Source organism: Heloderma suspectum, chromosome 3 (assembly GCF_057233095.1).
Source record: "Heloderma suspectum isolate Gila_16-S chromosome 3, 16-S_ref, whole genome shotgun sequence".
In the NCBI taxonomy this organism is placed as follows: domain Eukaryota; kingdom Metazoa; phylum Chordata; class Lepidosauria; order Squamata; family Helodermatidae; genus Heloderma; species Heloderma suspectum.
In genome coordinates, this window is record NC_139460.1 from 34,905,234 (window position 1) to 34,921,267 (window position 16,034).

At 45.9% G+C, this 16,034-nt stretch overlaps 1 protein-coding gene across 2 annotated transcripts in view; it reads right to left on the reverse strand.

Annotated features, from left to right (window-relative positions):
* MTMR6 (myotubularin related protein 6) overlaps positions 1-15,273 on the reverse strand; it is a 29,774-nt gene extending 14,501 nt beyond the window's left edge. Inside the window, exons 1-4 of one of the 2 annotated variants that reach the window (XM_084842893.1) lie at positions 15,154-15,273; positions 3,516-3,632; positions 1,881-2,043; positions 1,599-1,756 (exon numbers count right to left, since the gene is read on the reverse strand). In XM_084842893.1, coding sequence (XP_084699019.1) covers positions 1,599-1,756; positions 1,881-2,043; positions 3,516-3,632; positions 15,154-15,177 — 462 coding nt within the window. In that variant the 5' untranslated portion in view covers positions 15,178-15,273. The remainder of the gene's footprint in view (positions 1-1,598; positions 1,757-1,880; positions 2,044-3,515; positions 3,633-15,153) is intronic. The other variant, XM_084842894.1, reaches the window with a different exon arrangement.
* Between the last annotated feature and the right edge of the window lie 761 nt (positions 15,274-16,034).

A 16,034-nucleotide genomic window follows, 5' to 3' on the forward strand; every position in this document is an offset into this window, starting at 1 on the left:
TCAAGCAGGGGGACAGGCCCTCACCCCCCACCGGGCCTGGGTTTTATGCCCCAGCTCCCACAGGTGTTGCAGCTGGGAGTGGGGTGGTGCTTGGCTGGACCTGGGTCTGCAAGGAGGCAGAGTAGAAGTCCTCCAGGTGGAGGTACAGCTCCAGCAAGGCAGCAGCGGCAAGAGTGCTGGATCCCACCTGCCTTGCAATACTGAAAGGCTTCCTCTCCTTGCAGCAACGATGGCATGAGTCCCAGGTGGACAGCCATCTGTCAGGGATGCTCTGACTTAGATTCCTGCACTGAGCAGGGGGTTGGACTCAATGGTCTTATAGGCCCCTTCCAACCCTACTATTCTATGATTGTATGATTCTATAATAAAGCATGAGCAAAGTCATCCTCCAGTGGATTTATGCGAGGCAGCAGAGCTGCGTAGCAAGTCAAGGTAAAGGCCAGCCTGAAGAGGCTAGTTGTTTCTGACTAAGAGTAATATGTGAAAATATGAGAAATAAAGCAGTATAAAATGTGGTATGGCCTCTCCCCACCCCACCAATACTCCCAATGATTGACCGATCTATGGATTTCTAAGCCTCCCTTCAACATCAGTTTCCAAATAAAACTAATACATAATTTAAATACATATATATATATATATATATATATATATATAAAGTGAAGTACATATATAGTTGTGCAATTGAAATGATAGCTGCCACCAAGAACACGGATTTTTAAATGTCATATTTTCCACTAAAGATTAACACGAGCAAGGGGGGGAGGAATGAAAAGCTGTTAAAGACGCATGAAAAATAATAAAAATCCATCACCCGAGGAATCCTGCCAGTTACAGTTCTGAATTCGATAGTTATCAGAATGAATCCAATGGCAGGCAATTTGAGGAAGATCTCCACACCAAAATACAAAAAGAATGGTAGGCCCCAAGAAGAAAAGCTGTTCAATTAAAAGTCTGGGGGGCAAAGCATTACAAAAACTATTTGAGGACTGGCCCCAAACTCATGTAGAACACTCAACACATGCCAGCAATTACAATGTAATCAAGGCAAATGTTTTAATTAAGGTACAGGACAAAAATGTGGACCTGGGGACAAGGAGGGAGTTACTACAATTAGCCACTGATAAAATCAACTCCTGGCATTAATTCTACACTGCCTCTTCTCTGTTTAGGGAGGAAAAACACTGCCACTGAAACCAGCAACTGGAAGAGAACTGAAGAAGCCTCCTTCTTCTATGCAGCTGCACACACGGGACTGAACTGAGCTCTACAAGAAGGGGAGAGGGGACCTAACTGTACTGCTCCTGATCAGGGATGCACAGAAGGTATATTCGGATCTACTGACAGATCACCAAGGGTTTCTAACACCTACTTCTTTAACTATAGGATTAATAAAATGCCCCCTGCCCCGAATCAGGCTACCAAAACATAAATGCATGACATTGTAACGAATGAGCTCCCTAGAGAGGTTCACTTGGCACCTGTGCTTTCTGGTTTTAATTTTTGTGAAGCGCCCAGAGAACTTCGGCTATTGGGCAGTATAGAAACGAAAATAAATAAATAAGTAAGTAAGTAAGTAAGTAAGTATAATCTATTACCTTATAATCACGATTCGCATCTGATAATTGCCAGTTAGAGTCAGTCACACCCATCCGATTGTACTCATCCGCTAAGTCAATCAGCTGCCAGCCTCGCACTCTCTCCGCCTCATTTTGCTTTGGGTTGTATGAGAAGGCGTACAGTTCATCATATCTTGCTAAAACAGATCAGGAGGGGAGGAAAAAAAGAAAAGAGCCTGACCCCTGCTGTCTAGTTTTGAGAGAACAAGCCTAGCAACACCTGAATCTATCACACCATAATGAGGAAGGCCGTCACCCTACCTGGCCTTGATAGCTGAAGCAAGGAGTTATAAATATCATGGCAGTCCCTTTCTCTGGGAACAATGAAGTGGACTATCCTGAAATTCTTGCACTGGATCACTAGGGGGCAGCCCGAAGTAGTCAAGGCAAGTTTCTCCACTGCAGCTATGTGATGGTGCAATATCTGTAGCACACAAGAATCCACAAAGGAGACTAATTCAACAGTCATGCTCAATGACACTTCATCCTTGGTCTCTACAGAAGAATCACACAATCTACAAGTTAACTATAAAGGTTCAAGAGATTATGTCAAACTTGCTTTCTGAGCAACTTTAGGCACACCCAGTAGAAGTTTTTGACTTTTTTTTGATACGCATACATGCTACATCACAAATTGTATCTGAACATTCTCCTCAGATTCAAAAGCAATTTATCATGTGGAATTTGGGGCAGGGGTTGTTCCTGGAGAACAAAATGCAATGCCCCTTTGGGCGCATGAAGCAGTTGCATGGATCCTCACCTATATTTATATTAGTCCCGCCAATGAAGGTGACCATCAGTAGGACAAGGGTGTGCGCATGCACGCACATGCGCAAATACACACACACTCTCTCTCTCTTTCCTCTTGGCATGAAGAGAGGAGAAGGGCGGTGATGGGAAACCACTTATATCGACTAACAATGCAGAATCAGGGATTTGTTCATACATTCTCAAAATAATCTTTCTTTCGAAGGATTAAAATTAAGACACTAAGGGGAAAATTATTCAAAACTTAACAAACTGATGCAGTTTAATTAGCTAGACCATTATGAGATAAACAGGACACTTAAAAAAAAACCCACTTGAAAAAATCAAACTAACTGCAGTGCTACGAACTGAGGAGGAGGATTGTGTGCCTTGGGGTGGGGACTGACACTTCACATGCTTTAGTGCTAATCGCCATGTAGGCATAGAAATATCTGCGCAACTGGCCCAAATGATGTGAGAATGCCATCTGTGAAGTAATTCCACCCCTCCAGGTTCCTTAGGAGGCTGGAAGCTAGAACCTCGGATCCTTAGAAGAGTGCATTTGCAACACACTGGGGCATTCAGATGATCAGCAGCGGAAACAACGCAAAGTTGGTTGTTTCCCCCGTGTGTGCTGGTTTCGTGACTGGGATTACTCTTATTACCTGCACCATGGCAGTGGTAACTTTTCACCCACCCTACAACCCATGGCTTGCAGTAGGGGTTGTAGGGTGGGTGAAAAGTTATCACTGCTGTGTGCCGGGTTCAGATAACATAGTAACCCGCGACGTTGTGGAGCTAATTAGGATAATCCTGGATGCATGACCAGGACATGCAGGGGTGGGGGAAACAACCAATGCTGCGTTGTTTCCCCCGGTGATTGTCCGAACCTGATCATTAAATGGCGAGGCTCAATCAGGGCAACCTCATGGAGGCACAGAGTTCTGTATTCATTTAAAACAATTACACCTCACATCTCCCATGCTTCAGGCAGCTTACAACAACAATCCACTTATCACAAGCATGGAGACTCATCTTGGGGCGTTGTCTAAATCAGCCCATTTAGACCTTAGAAGATACACAATAAAAAACAAAAACACAGAATGTAATTAAGGGAATACACTGCAAGAGTGCACTTAGAATCCTCACCCATGTCTCCTTCTGGCTTAAGTCTATAAATAACAGATGAGTTGCCGTAAGGTAAAGAGTTCCTGTTTGCGACTTGATGCTTGTGCTGAATCGGTCTAATAATTTCACCTGTTCAACCTGTGAGTGGAAGAAAAAAGCGACACATTCGCCATGAGGTAAAACTATGAAGTATAATATTAACATAGCAGGAGCCTACTCTCTCGGTACATTTAAAGCTATCCTGTACAAGTTACCTATAGACAATGGAAAAACATCCAAAAAACAACACTGCCGCTCAATATTTTCAGCATGGATTGTTTTCAAGAAACAAGTCTGCAAATTAGTATCCCTAAGCTCTGCAGAATGTCTTTCCTTTCTGAAGAGAATGCTCTTGCACCTGTCTACAGATAGATCACAACTGAGTGTTCTATGGAATCTGTTGCACTGCATCTCAGCTTCAGACAGGTGGGTTTGGGATACTCTGCAGCTAGAAGTGAAATAGCAGAAGAGGCTCAGGCCTCTACTCTGGGACGGTTAGCTGATCTGCACAACAGTGGGGGAAGGGGACCAACACAAACAGATGGACTCTAGTCAAATATATCCTAGATTGGGGTAGACAGAAGGTAGATCTCTAGATGTTTTCGGCTTCAACTCCCAGAAGCCCCTGCCAGCATAGTCAATAGCCAGTAATGCTGGGAATTGGTTCAAAACATCTGGAGATCTATTTTCTGCCCAGCCCTATCCTAAATCAGGGGTGGGCAACCTGCCATCCCGGGGCCACATGCGGCCCTCAGCCTAACTGTAAAAGGCCTCTGCAAGGGATCAATTCAGACGTCTGGCAGGAATGACATGTTCCTTCCTGGCAGCCTGCTGGGCAGGGAGGAAGAAGGAGTGGAAGAAAGAGAGAAAAAAAGGGGGTGGCCCTGTTGGCTTTTGGCTCTGGACCCACCCCACTGCTGGCTTCAGCCCTGCTCATCACTAGCATGCAGCCCTTGACAGAAAAAAGGTTCCCCAGCCCTGTCCTAGTGGCGCAAGCCACATTCCTTATTGTCTTATTAAGGAGAAGATCTGCGTCTGATAAGTTAATACAGAGTGCATGATGCATCTACATTTTACAGGCCTTAGTCTTCACAGCAAACTGTTTATTTTTAATATTTTTATACCACTTTTCTACAGACATCACCAAGGCAGTGTACAACAAATAACAATGCCATAAAACACAAACCCTGCAGCCACCACTAAAGGTGATGCTTTAGTACTTATCAGCGTGCTACAACAGCTCACACACGCACACTAATGGGAAGAACAGCTCAGCTAGAGTCTTTTCTGGCTTTGTGTCTTCCAGTTCTGACAGCTGACCAAGAGGTCAAAATTCTGGTCATGCCAGGGAAATGCTGCCTGAGCAGCAACTCTAAATCGAATGGTTCTAGAAGCTGTGTTAGCAAGTGTGACCTCTGCATCTTCATGGTGAGGCCTACAATGGAGCCTCTAGAACAGTAATGGAGTCGACTTGATTCTAGCAAGGCCCTGGGCTTGTTCCATGGTGGCCAAAACTGCCAACTCTCCTATAATTCTTGTCTCTCAAATAGTAATAAACAATGATCTTATAAAACTACTCATCTGGCAGGAGCAGGTCAGTAACATTGAAATGAGTGCTCCTGGTTAGAAAGTTGAGGGCCGCTTCCCTTGTGCCTAACATGAATCATGGTCGCTGGGCAGATTTCTCAGCAACTCCAAGCCAATGTATCCACATCCTGTAACTATATATTGAAAGGGACAGAACTTACTTCTGAGCAGACATGTATAGGGTTGTGCTCAGTCTATGCTCCTTAATTTTTAAATAAGACTGCCAGCATCATATTCTGGCGGCCTTATCAACCTGAAGAAACATGTACATGAAAACACATGACGGCCACAACAAAATGTTACTGTAGATGAGAGCGTGCTGTCAAAAGCAACAGCCCTGTGTCTCCTGCTCTTCTCTCCCTGGTAAGAAGTAGCAAAACAAAACGCATAATATGAGGGCAGCATGTTCCAGGTTTCCCCACCTTTGCAACTCTTCACTGGCTGCCCCTTACAGGGATGGGAAACTCAGTATGCACTGTTGTTATATATTTATAATTTACTCTTATGTTACTGGGGGAGAGAAGAAAATGGACTTTTTTAATAAGAGAAGAGTGGCTGGTGCAGCCACAAAAGGCAGCCACGCATGTATATGACTCAGGGGAAATTTACCCTTCTCACAAACTTGGAAAGCTATTCAAAACACAAATGCTGTATAAGCCACAGGATCTTTTGTACAATATTCTCCCAAAAGAATACAGGTTGGAAAACTGCTTTGAAATGTAATGGAGAGCAATTTACAAGAGTTCAGCCATTTCCCATGTTCTCTAAGATTTGTTTTGTTTGAATCCAAAGGCCCAAGAAACAATCATCACCAAAAAAAGAAGCAGCTATAATGGAAGACTTGGCAAGGAAACATTCCTCATATTCTCTTGGCAGGGCTGGCTCATTAGTGCCAATTCAGAAGTCTGCTGCTAGACTTCTAACAATGTGTCTGTCACTAGATTCAGAGTGCACACTTCTCCTGAATTCAGTGAGCAGCAGAATCAGAACTCAAGGGAGAACGCAGTAGCAGCAACAGAAAATCCTACATCAGCAATGCAGATAAATTACTCGATATTATCTCAGTATCAACATTTTACCTGGCTAGGTTACAAGAAATGTTTTATAACAGATTATCCAACCCTTTGCTTTTTAAAAACATTGACAGCATATATCAGTAAGTATCTCTTAAATATGTAGTTTTCAGAATCAGGCTTTCGATCAGCAGTTTCAATCAAGTATAGAATTAAAGTAGCCTGCTGCAGGCGTTATATGCAAAGATGTTATAAAATCATTAGAGCCATCTACACAGGCAAAGTGGATTGCGGTCATAGGTTGGAAATAAAGTGATCCCTTTGGGGCAGAGACTTGCCCATTTATGAGCAACTGTACTTACACAGTCATCCTGAACCTTTTCTGATAAGCACAAGGTGTACACCAATAAATAAGTAAATATGAGTATCCTCAGAAATGAAGTCTAGCTGTAGTGGTGTAGTGGTACCTACTTATACATTGTAGGATAGGGGAGAAATTAAAAAGATCAAGTTTTTGTAAGTTATTGACTGCAATTATTTTGAAACATGGCACAATCACATTTTTCCATAAACTAATTTATGGTTTGAGCACGCTCCGGGAGAGAGCACAGGACAGGAAGGCCTGGCGTGCTGTGGTCCATGGGGTCACGAGGAGTCGGATGCGACTGAACAACAACAATTTATGGTTAGATTGTCATGTTATTAAATGTGCAGTCCTTAGGATAATAACTTGTAGAAGAACAATAGCCTAGCAGGCAGCTGAACTCTTTGATCACTTGAATTGTTTGCATTACACAGCAAGAGAGTAAACCTACAACTCAGAAAAATATAGGCTTAAGGCATGGCAACTGTAAGGACCAATTTGGCATAGAAGTCATTGGTGAAGAACTAGGAAAGAGTAAAGGAAAACTTGCACCCATTTTGTTTCTTCTTTGGAACTCCTCCAAACAAAACTCAACAGCATCCGTTTAGCATTACATCAAGTTGAAGAGACAGCACAAATAGTTTAAACCTTTAACAGATCCTTCCTTCTTCCAAAAGATTACCATTACCAATACATTTTAAACCCCCTTTGTGATATACATTCCTCCTCCTTAGCTTTGTTGTTGTTCAGTCGTTCAGTCGTGTCCGACTCTTCGTGACCCCATGGACCATAGCACACCAGGCCTTCCTGTCCTCCGCTCTATCCCAGAGTGTGCTCAAGTCCATATTCATTGCATCGGTGATGCTATCTAGCCATCTCATCCTCTGCCGTCCCCTTCTCCTTTTGCCTTCAGTCTTTCCCAGCATCAGGGTCTTTTCCAGGGAGTTTTCTCTTCACATTAGGTGGCCAAAATATTTGAGCTTCAGCTTCAGTATCAGTCCTTCCAATGAGCAGTCAGGGTTGATTTCCTTTAGGATGGACTGATTTGACCTCCTTGCAGTCCAGGGGACTCGTAAGAGTCTTCTCCAGCACCACAGTTCAAAAGCATCGCTTCTTCGGCACTCAGCCTTCCTTATAGTCCAGCTCTCACAGCCATACATTACTACTGGGAAAACCACAGCTTTGATTAGACAGACCTTTGTCGGCAAGGTGATGTCTCTGCTTCTTACTATGCTGTCTAGGTTGGCCATAGCTTTCCTCCCAAGGAACAAGCGTCTTTTAATTTCATGGCTACAGTCACCATCTGCGGTGATCTTGGAGCCCAAGAAAATAAAATCTGTCACTGCTTCCATTTCTTCCCCTTCCATATGCCAGGAAGTGATGGGGCCAGATGCCATGATCTTAGTTTTTTTAATGTTGAGTTTCAAACCAGCTTTTGCACTCTCCTCTTTCACCCTCAACAAGAGGCTCTTTAGATCCTCTTCGCTTTCTGACATTAGGGTGGTATCGTCTGCGTATCTGAGGTTGTTGATAATTCTCCCGGCAATCTTAATTCTGACCTGTGATTCCTCCAACCCGGCCTTTCTCATGATGTACTCCGCATATAAGGTAAATAAGCAGGGCGACAATATGCAGCCTTGTCGTACTCCTTGCCCAATTTGGAACCAATCGGTTGTTCCATGTCTGGTTCTTACTGTTGCTTCCTGACCCTCGTACAGGTTTCTCAGGAGACAGGTAAGGTGGTCTGGTACCCCCATCTCTTTCAGAATTTGCCACAGTTTGTTCTGATCCACACAATCAAAGGCCTTAGCGTAGTCAATGAAGCAGAAATAGATGTTTTTCTGGAATTATCTTGCTTTCTCCATGATCCAGCGAAAGTTGGCAATTTGATCTCTAGTTCCTCTGCCTCTTCAAAACCCAGCTTGTACTTCCGGTAGTTCTCGGTTCGCATACTGCTGAAGCCTAGCTTGTAGGATTTTGAGCATAACCTTGCTGGCATGTGAAATGAGCGCAATTGTACGGTACCTCCTTAGCTTACAAGTATGTAATTGTTTGTGACTTTTGCCACTTCTAATAGGCGAGATTGTTTTTTTTTAATTTCCCTCAGGCACCCCAGCATTAGAATGTTTCTTTGAAACATTTGGAATAGCACAGATTAGCACCTGGTTCCTCTTCCTGTGCTCCCATCTCATTAGGGATGTACGAAAGTCACTTAACTTTTCGCAGCTTGGATTCATGGTGGGGGGGAGGCGCTCCGTCCCTCCCCCTGGAATCCTCCCTGGGCCGGCTCTGTTCCGTGGCGGCTCCACAGAGCCGCCAGCCAGGGCCGTCCGCAGCCGAAGTTCCGGCCACGGCCAGCTGTTGCGGCTGCCATTTGCGTCCTGCCAGGCTGCCATGATAGGCTACGTAAGTATTTACGTAGCCTATCACGGCAAAGAGCAGGGGTGCAAACGGTGGCTGCTACGCCATTTGAACCGCTGCTCTTTCTGTGATAGGCTACGTTAAGTATTTACGTAGCCTATCACGGTAAACGCAGCTACACAAATGGCGTAGTGGCCGCCATTTGCGTGGCTGCCTTTGCTGTGACAGGCTACATAAATACTTACGTAGCCTATCACGGAAAGAGCAGCGGCGCAAACGCGTAGTGGCCGCCATTTGCATGGCTGCCTTTACTGTGATAGGCTACAAAATTATTTACGTAGCCTATCACGGAAAGAGCAGCGGCACAAACGGCGTAGCAGCCGCCATTTGCACCCCTGCTCTTTGCCGTGATAGGCTACGTAAATACTTACGTAGCCTATCACGGCAGCCTGGCAGGATGCAAATGGCGGCCGCCATTTGCAGCCACAGCAGCCGGCCGAGAGACCAGCTGCCGCCGCCACCAGAGCCGCCGCCAGAACATCCGCCCCAGGTAAGCTTCGTCCTGGGGGGGATTCTGCAGGGTGGCAGGAGGCCGTTCCGCCATGGGTTTCGGGGGGCTGAATGCCAGTGCATTCGGCCTCACTGAAATCCATGGCGGAATTCTCCGCCATCCCTACATCTCATACAATTTTGATTTAAGAAGTTACAAGATACTGCAGATCACTATGCAAGAAGGATTTTGATTAGTATTCCATAGTTTGTTGTGCTAATAGAGCATGTTACACTGGCAAACAGCCTGTATGGATTAGAAATCACAGCACACAGACATAATTTTAGAACAAGATCAGTGATCTTCTGCAATGCAACTGAGCTATAACTGAAGTAAGGTAGTAAATGGTCATTCGGCAAGATGCATCTTTTCATATCTAAACCATAACCTTGGTGGGGAGTTTTAATCCCCCAAATTTAAACTCACTTCTAGCTACATTTTTCTGACCACTCATATAAAGAAACACCTAGTTACTGCTATAGTTTTAGGACTAAGGCTGTCTTTACATGAGGCATTTATTGTGGGCTCATGATTGGTCATTCATGAATGTTTGCTGGTCATTTACATGACGCAGTCAACCTCCGGGGTACATCCAACTGTATTGGATCTTTATACTGCTTTAGAAAAAAAAACCCTGAGATAATCCACTATTTAAATGTAAATCCGCTTTAATGGCTGTGTATAAATGTGTGGTTCTGCTATAACCACAGCCTGGTAAGAAAAAGCCATTGAGAAGAGAAGGAAAATCACAATTGCTCTCCCCACTCCAGCATGTCTGCCTGTTGACCTGAGCTGGGAGGAGAGTTTTCTTGGCTGGGCTAGAAGAGCCTCAAAGCGAGCGCAGAGCTGGCCAGGGAAGGAAGAAGATGACAGCGGCCCCCCACATAAGTGGCTGAGAGCAATGAAGATGCCCCTGCTGCTTTGCAGAGAGAGCAAGAGATACTGGAATCCCTCTGATTCCGCTGTGGAGAACTTGTCTGTGTAGAGAGCTGATCTTTATCTCGCTTAGAATGTGGAAACAGAAGCCTGGTAAAGTGCAAAATAAACAGCCTTGTATGATGAACCCCTAAAGAGTGGACAGGAGAGATAAGTAGCTTTTCATTTGCCTGTAGGTTTGCTTACACAGTTTGTTCACATAGTACTACAATTTCATTAGTTGTATGAGAACCTAAGATGAGGCAACTCTTTTAACATCTAAAATTTTAATTAAAATTGAAAATGAGCGGCATTATAACAGCCAAGTACCCATTACATGGTTTCTACTGAAAAGACCATGGAAAAGAGGTCTGGAAAGTGTTCTTCAGATCTGGATCCTATGATCTCAGAGGGGGAAAAAAACAACAGAGACTCCCTTGGCTGACATCCCTATCAGAAGAGAACATCATGCAGGCTACAAGGAGAACACGGGCAACACCCAAACAAGGGAGACAACAAAGTGCAGCTATTTGTCTGTCTTGAATTAGAGAAAAGAGTATGAGCCACTCAGATCACTATATTATAATTATGGCTGCAATCCATCAAAACTGATACATATATTCCTAAAGTTATGACAGGAACATCTCCCCAGAGCACATATGAATCCCACAACATGTGGAAAATGAATCACACAGAAAGAAGCCTTCTTTTCTTACTGTTTCATGTGCAAATCTCATGTTCTCCCTGCCTTGATCTCTTACTGCTTCATGTGCCAAGGCTCAAGATGGGCCCCAAGTACATGGCAAAAGGTGATTTGGTTCATATGCAATGTCCAATGATGCACCATTATGGGAATGAGATGCAGAGCTATAAGACTTGTCATGGCCCCAGAAATACTAAGCTAGTATTGCTTAATATAGTGGTAAAAGTGGGGGGGGGGAGGGGAGAAAGATCAAACAAGGGCTTAGAAGACAGGAGGGCGGAGGGCCTGTCCTTCTGAATTATCCCTCCCTATCCCAATGGTTGCCCCAATGACTAAGCCTGCTTTTCTTTTCTTGCCACAGCAGACAACACTAGGACACCAAAAGGATTGTGGACTGTGGCTTAACATTCCACTGCTAAACATGCTTACTCAGAAGAAAGCAGAGCTTAATTTGTGTAAGGAACCTGTGCCCTGGAACTTGTTATCAGACAACCACCATGTGAAGTAAGGATAGCTTGTGTGTCTCTGAGTAGTTGCAGAGTTGTTCCCCTCCCCAGCAAGGAACAAGCAATCAACATCACATCTCAGATTAGGGATGGGGTAAATGAGTCCTGCCCAATTTATTACTTCCTTGGAAGTGTGCCTACGTTTGAATTTTTACATCTTGATCATAACCTTGTTTTCATGGAAGTAAACTCCACAGATTTCAGTGAGATTTACCTGCAAGTTAAGTATGTTCTGGGTCAAACCCTTTGTTCCTAAAATATATATTATCAAGAGGCCCTGAAGAGCTTTTTTGTTTTATTGAAACAACAGAAGAGACTTGTGGCACCCTAATGACTAAGGCTGCAAACTTATGTATATTTATGGAGACTGAACTTCTCATCTTTCCTCCCAAGCCTTCCTCTTCCTGTCTGGTTTCCTCAAGCACTGACAATGTTACCATCTACCCTGCTGAACAGGCACATAGCACTGGTGTTATGTTCTGGACCTTCTCCCTACTTTGTTCCTCATGTTCAGTCCATGTCATGACACTTCTTCCTTTTTCACCTAAACTACTGCACTCATCTCCTTTCTGGTCTTCTGTTGTCTCACCTTGGCCCCCTCAGCACTCTGCTGCCAAAGTCATCCTGACTATCTTCATTGCTCTGATGTAACCACACAATGCCTCTCTTTAAATCCCTACACTTCATTTAATTCATTTATTATATTTCTATAGCACCCCATAGCCGAAGCTCTCTGGGCAATTCACAAAAATACACTGGCTTCCTGTCCGCTCCTGGATCCAGCACAAGCTCCTTGTCCTTATCTTCAAAGCCTTCCATGGCCTTCCCCCACCCCGCTCCAGTCGCCTTTATTAGGAGAGGGGCCATAGCTCAGTGTTAGAACGTTTGTTTTGCATGCAGAAAGTCCCAGGTTCATACCCTGGCATCTCCAAATGGGGTGGGTGGGTAGGAAGGAATCCTGCCTGAAACCCTGGAGTGTTATATTGGGCTAGATGGATCAATCCTCTGACTCCGCATAAGGAAGTTTCCTATGCTCTTCTCATAGAATCATAGAACAGTAGGGTTGGAAGGGGCCTATAAGACCATCGAGTCCAACCCCCTGCTCAATGCAGGAATCCAAGTCACAGCATCCCCGACAGATGGCTGTCCAGCCTCGTCTTGAAGGCCTCCAGTGTGGGAGAGCCCACCACCTCCCCAGGTAATTGGTTCCATTGTCGTATTACTCTAACAGTGAGGAAGTTTTTCCTGATGTTCAGCCAGAATCTGGCTTCCTGTAACTTGAGCCCATTATTCCATGCCCTGAGTAGATTGGGATTTGGAAGCTATGCTTCTATTAACGCAGCTCAAAATAGCATTTGCCTTTTTTGCAGCCACATCACACTGTTGGCTCATATTCAGCTTGTGATCCACAACAATTCCAAGATCCTTCTCGCTTGTAGTGTTGTTGAGCCACGTATCCCCCATTGTGTAACTGTGCATTGGGTTTCTTTTTCCTAGGTGCAGAACTTGGCATTTATCCCTATTAAATGTCATTCTGTTGTTTTTTGCCCAGCACTCCAGTCTATCCAGATCACTTTGAATTTTGTTTCTGTCTTCCATGGTATTAGCTATCCCACCCAATTTTGTGTCGTCTGCAAATTTGATCAGCATTCTCTGCACCTCCTCTTCCAACTCATTAATCAAAATGTTGAAGAGAACTGGGCCCAGGACTGAACCCTGCGGTACACCGCTCATTACCTCTCCCCAGTTTGAGTAGATCCCATTGATCTTTGCATCGCTGCCCATATCCTTCCATAATACATTCTTGCCCATAACCTTCGCTCCTCCAACTCCACCATCCGAAGGTCTCCTGCTCCCTCAACAGACTCCGCCTTTTCTCCCTTGCTGCCCCGAATGCTTGGAACTGCCTCCTAGACACTTGCAGCGATTGTGATGCTACCTCCATTACTTCCTTAAAATCCCTTCTCAAAGCCTGACTTTTTGGTGAAGCCTTTGGTACAACCCCCTACTTCCCATGCCCTACTGTTACTCAGCCTGTAACTTAAGCATGTGTAACTGAAAGAACCATACACTAGGAATATAGAAAGCTGTCTTATACTGAATCAAACCACTCTTCCATCTAGCCCAGTATTGTTGACACTGACTGACAGTCACTCTCCAGAGTTTCAGGCAGGGATATTTCCAGCTCTACCTGGAGATGCCAGGGATTGAACTTGGGATCTTCTGCATGCAAAGCAGGTGCTCTACCACTGAGCCATTACCCCTCTCCACTGCTTTCCTATTTACCCCCTACCTATATTTCCCTTCCTCTGTGTTTCCATTGCTGAATTTCAGAAATTCCCCTGAATTTCCCTGTGCTGTAAACCCCTTGGGGCAGGGACCTGTCCCCTTGTGCTGTGTAAAATGCCACACACAGAGATAACACTACATAAATAGAAAAATTTTAAAGGAACACACCAAGTTACTTCCCAGTAAAGATGCATAAGATCAGATTGTGTGGCTGCAATTCTATGACTTATCTGATTGCAAGTCCTATTGAAGTTAGTGAAATTTACTTCTGAACATACATACGAGGATTACATTACATCAGATTACTGTGGATTCAGCTTTTATGGACTAAAGCCCAGCATCATACATCTGGTGGAGTGGGTGGGCTCTAGCCCTTGAAAGCTTATATTAGAATAATCCCCAAATCAAGGAAGTCTATTACAGCAAGCACTCATATATAGACTTGTGACACCTTTTAAATCACCAGATTTTATTGGGCATAAGCCATCGAGGACTACAGCCTGCTTCATTAAATGCTGGCTAAATATGATGAAACCAGCTCAACCCTGGAAGAGCTTCTGCCAGATCTGTTAAACGCTGTAAGGTGCCACAAACCTATCCTGTATGCACGTTTCCTTAACAAACTAAGGGTCCAATCCTATGCACGTTTAGAGAAAACAAAGTCCTACAACTCCCAGCATGCCCCAGCCAGCAATGCTGGCTGGAGGGATGCTGGGAGTTGTAGGACATTCTTCTGTCTAAACATACATAGGATTGTGCCCTAACGCTGCAATGCTGAAAACGTCTTGCATGGGAGTAGGTCCCACTGAATTCACTGGGGCTTACTCCCACGTAAACCCGCGTTGGATTTGCGCTGTAAGGCAACAATCCTATCCAGCCTTACTTGGGAGCAAGCCCCACTGAACACAATACGGCTTACTTTTGAGTAAGCATGCAGAGGATCGTGGCACAGGCCAGTAAGGCCACACACCGAATCTGCCTGGCTATTTGCTGCAAGCGCCTCAATTCAATCCGTACTTTGCATTTCGCCCGGACAGCGTTAATGGGCGACTGATAAAAGTCCAGATCGTTAAATAAACGGGCAAACACGGGCAGAGCGCGCAAAGGAAAGCCAAGCCCGCTCCGGGGGCGCCAGCCACGTCCTGGGGGAGGAGACGGAATTCCAGGCGTCTCTCTCGGGCGGCTGTCTGGAGGTCCCCGCCGCGGCCACCGAGGAGACCCGCCAGCCCAAGCGGGGAGACCAAAGCAGCGGGCTACCGGGGGAGGGCTCCACGCCCGCCTCCGGCGAACGGGCTGCCGGACGGGGCGGGCGAGGAGGCCCCGCTCAGTTACCTTCGTGGTGCGGATGTGCTCCATGGTGCCCCGGCGCCCGAGCTGGTCGCTCGCAGGCCCCGCAGCAGCAGCGACGGGCGGCCACCGCCCGTCTCCAACGGGCAGCGCAGCCGGCGTCTCCCGCAGACGCTTCCTGATAATCGAGGAGGGGCGGAGGGAGCGGGCAGTAAAAGCGGCTGGGGAACGGCCGAGTCACTCTCACAGCGACCCCTGCCGGCCGGGAGACCCGGTCTAGAAAGAGAGAAATGCTGGAGAAGCAGCCGCCTTACTCTGTTATAGGGATGGCCCAGAATACACGTACCCGGCCCCGTGTGTGTGTGTGTGTCTGTCGGTCTGTCTTTCTCTTTCTGTGTGCGCGTGTGTGTGTCTCTATACATAGACAGACACACACACGCACACGCGCGCACACTGATGTGTAAATTTATTTTTAAAGTTTTCAAATAGCTTTAGGGAGCAACCCTACCGCCTCTGAACCCTGAGGCGACCGCCCATCTAATGCAGGGCAGGAGAAGAACGGAGGGCATCCTCCCGTCTGCCCTTCAGCCACCCTGCCTTTGCGGCTAGACAGCCGATTTGGGCTGTCCAGCTGCGGGAAGTTGGAAGCGGCGGCCGGGCGACACGTCGGATGTGTTGCACCAGATTTCCAACTTCCCCGCCCCGGCACGCCCCCAGGAATGCCCCGTTTTTGCAGCTGCGTGCTCCTCTTCCGAGCGATGGGCATTCCGCGCTGCCTCGGAGGCAGCGCGGGAGGGGGGGAAGGTCAGTTCTCAGAGAACCGACCTTGGAGCACAGGCTCTGAGGTCAGTTCCTAGGAACCCACCTATCCTGTAGCCGTCTAGCCGCTGACGAGCGGCCATAGGATTGTGCCCTTAAAGTTTTAA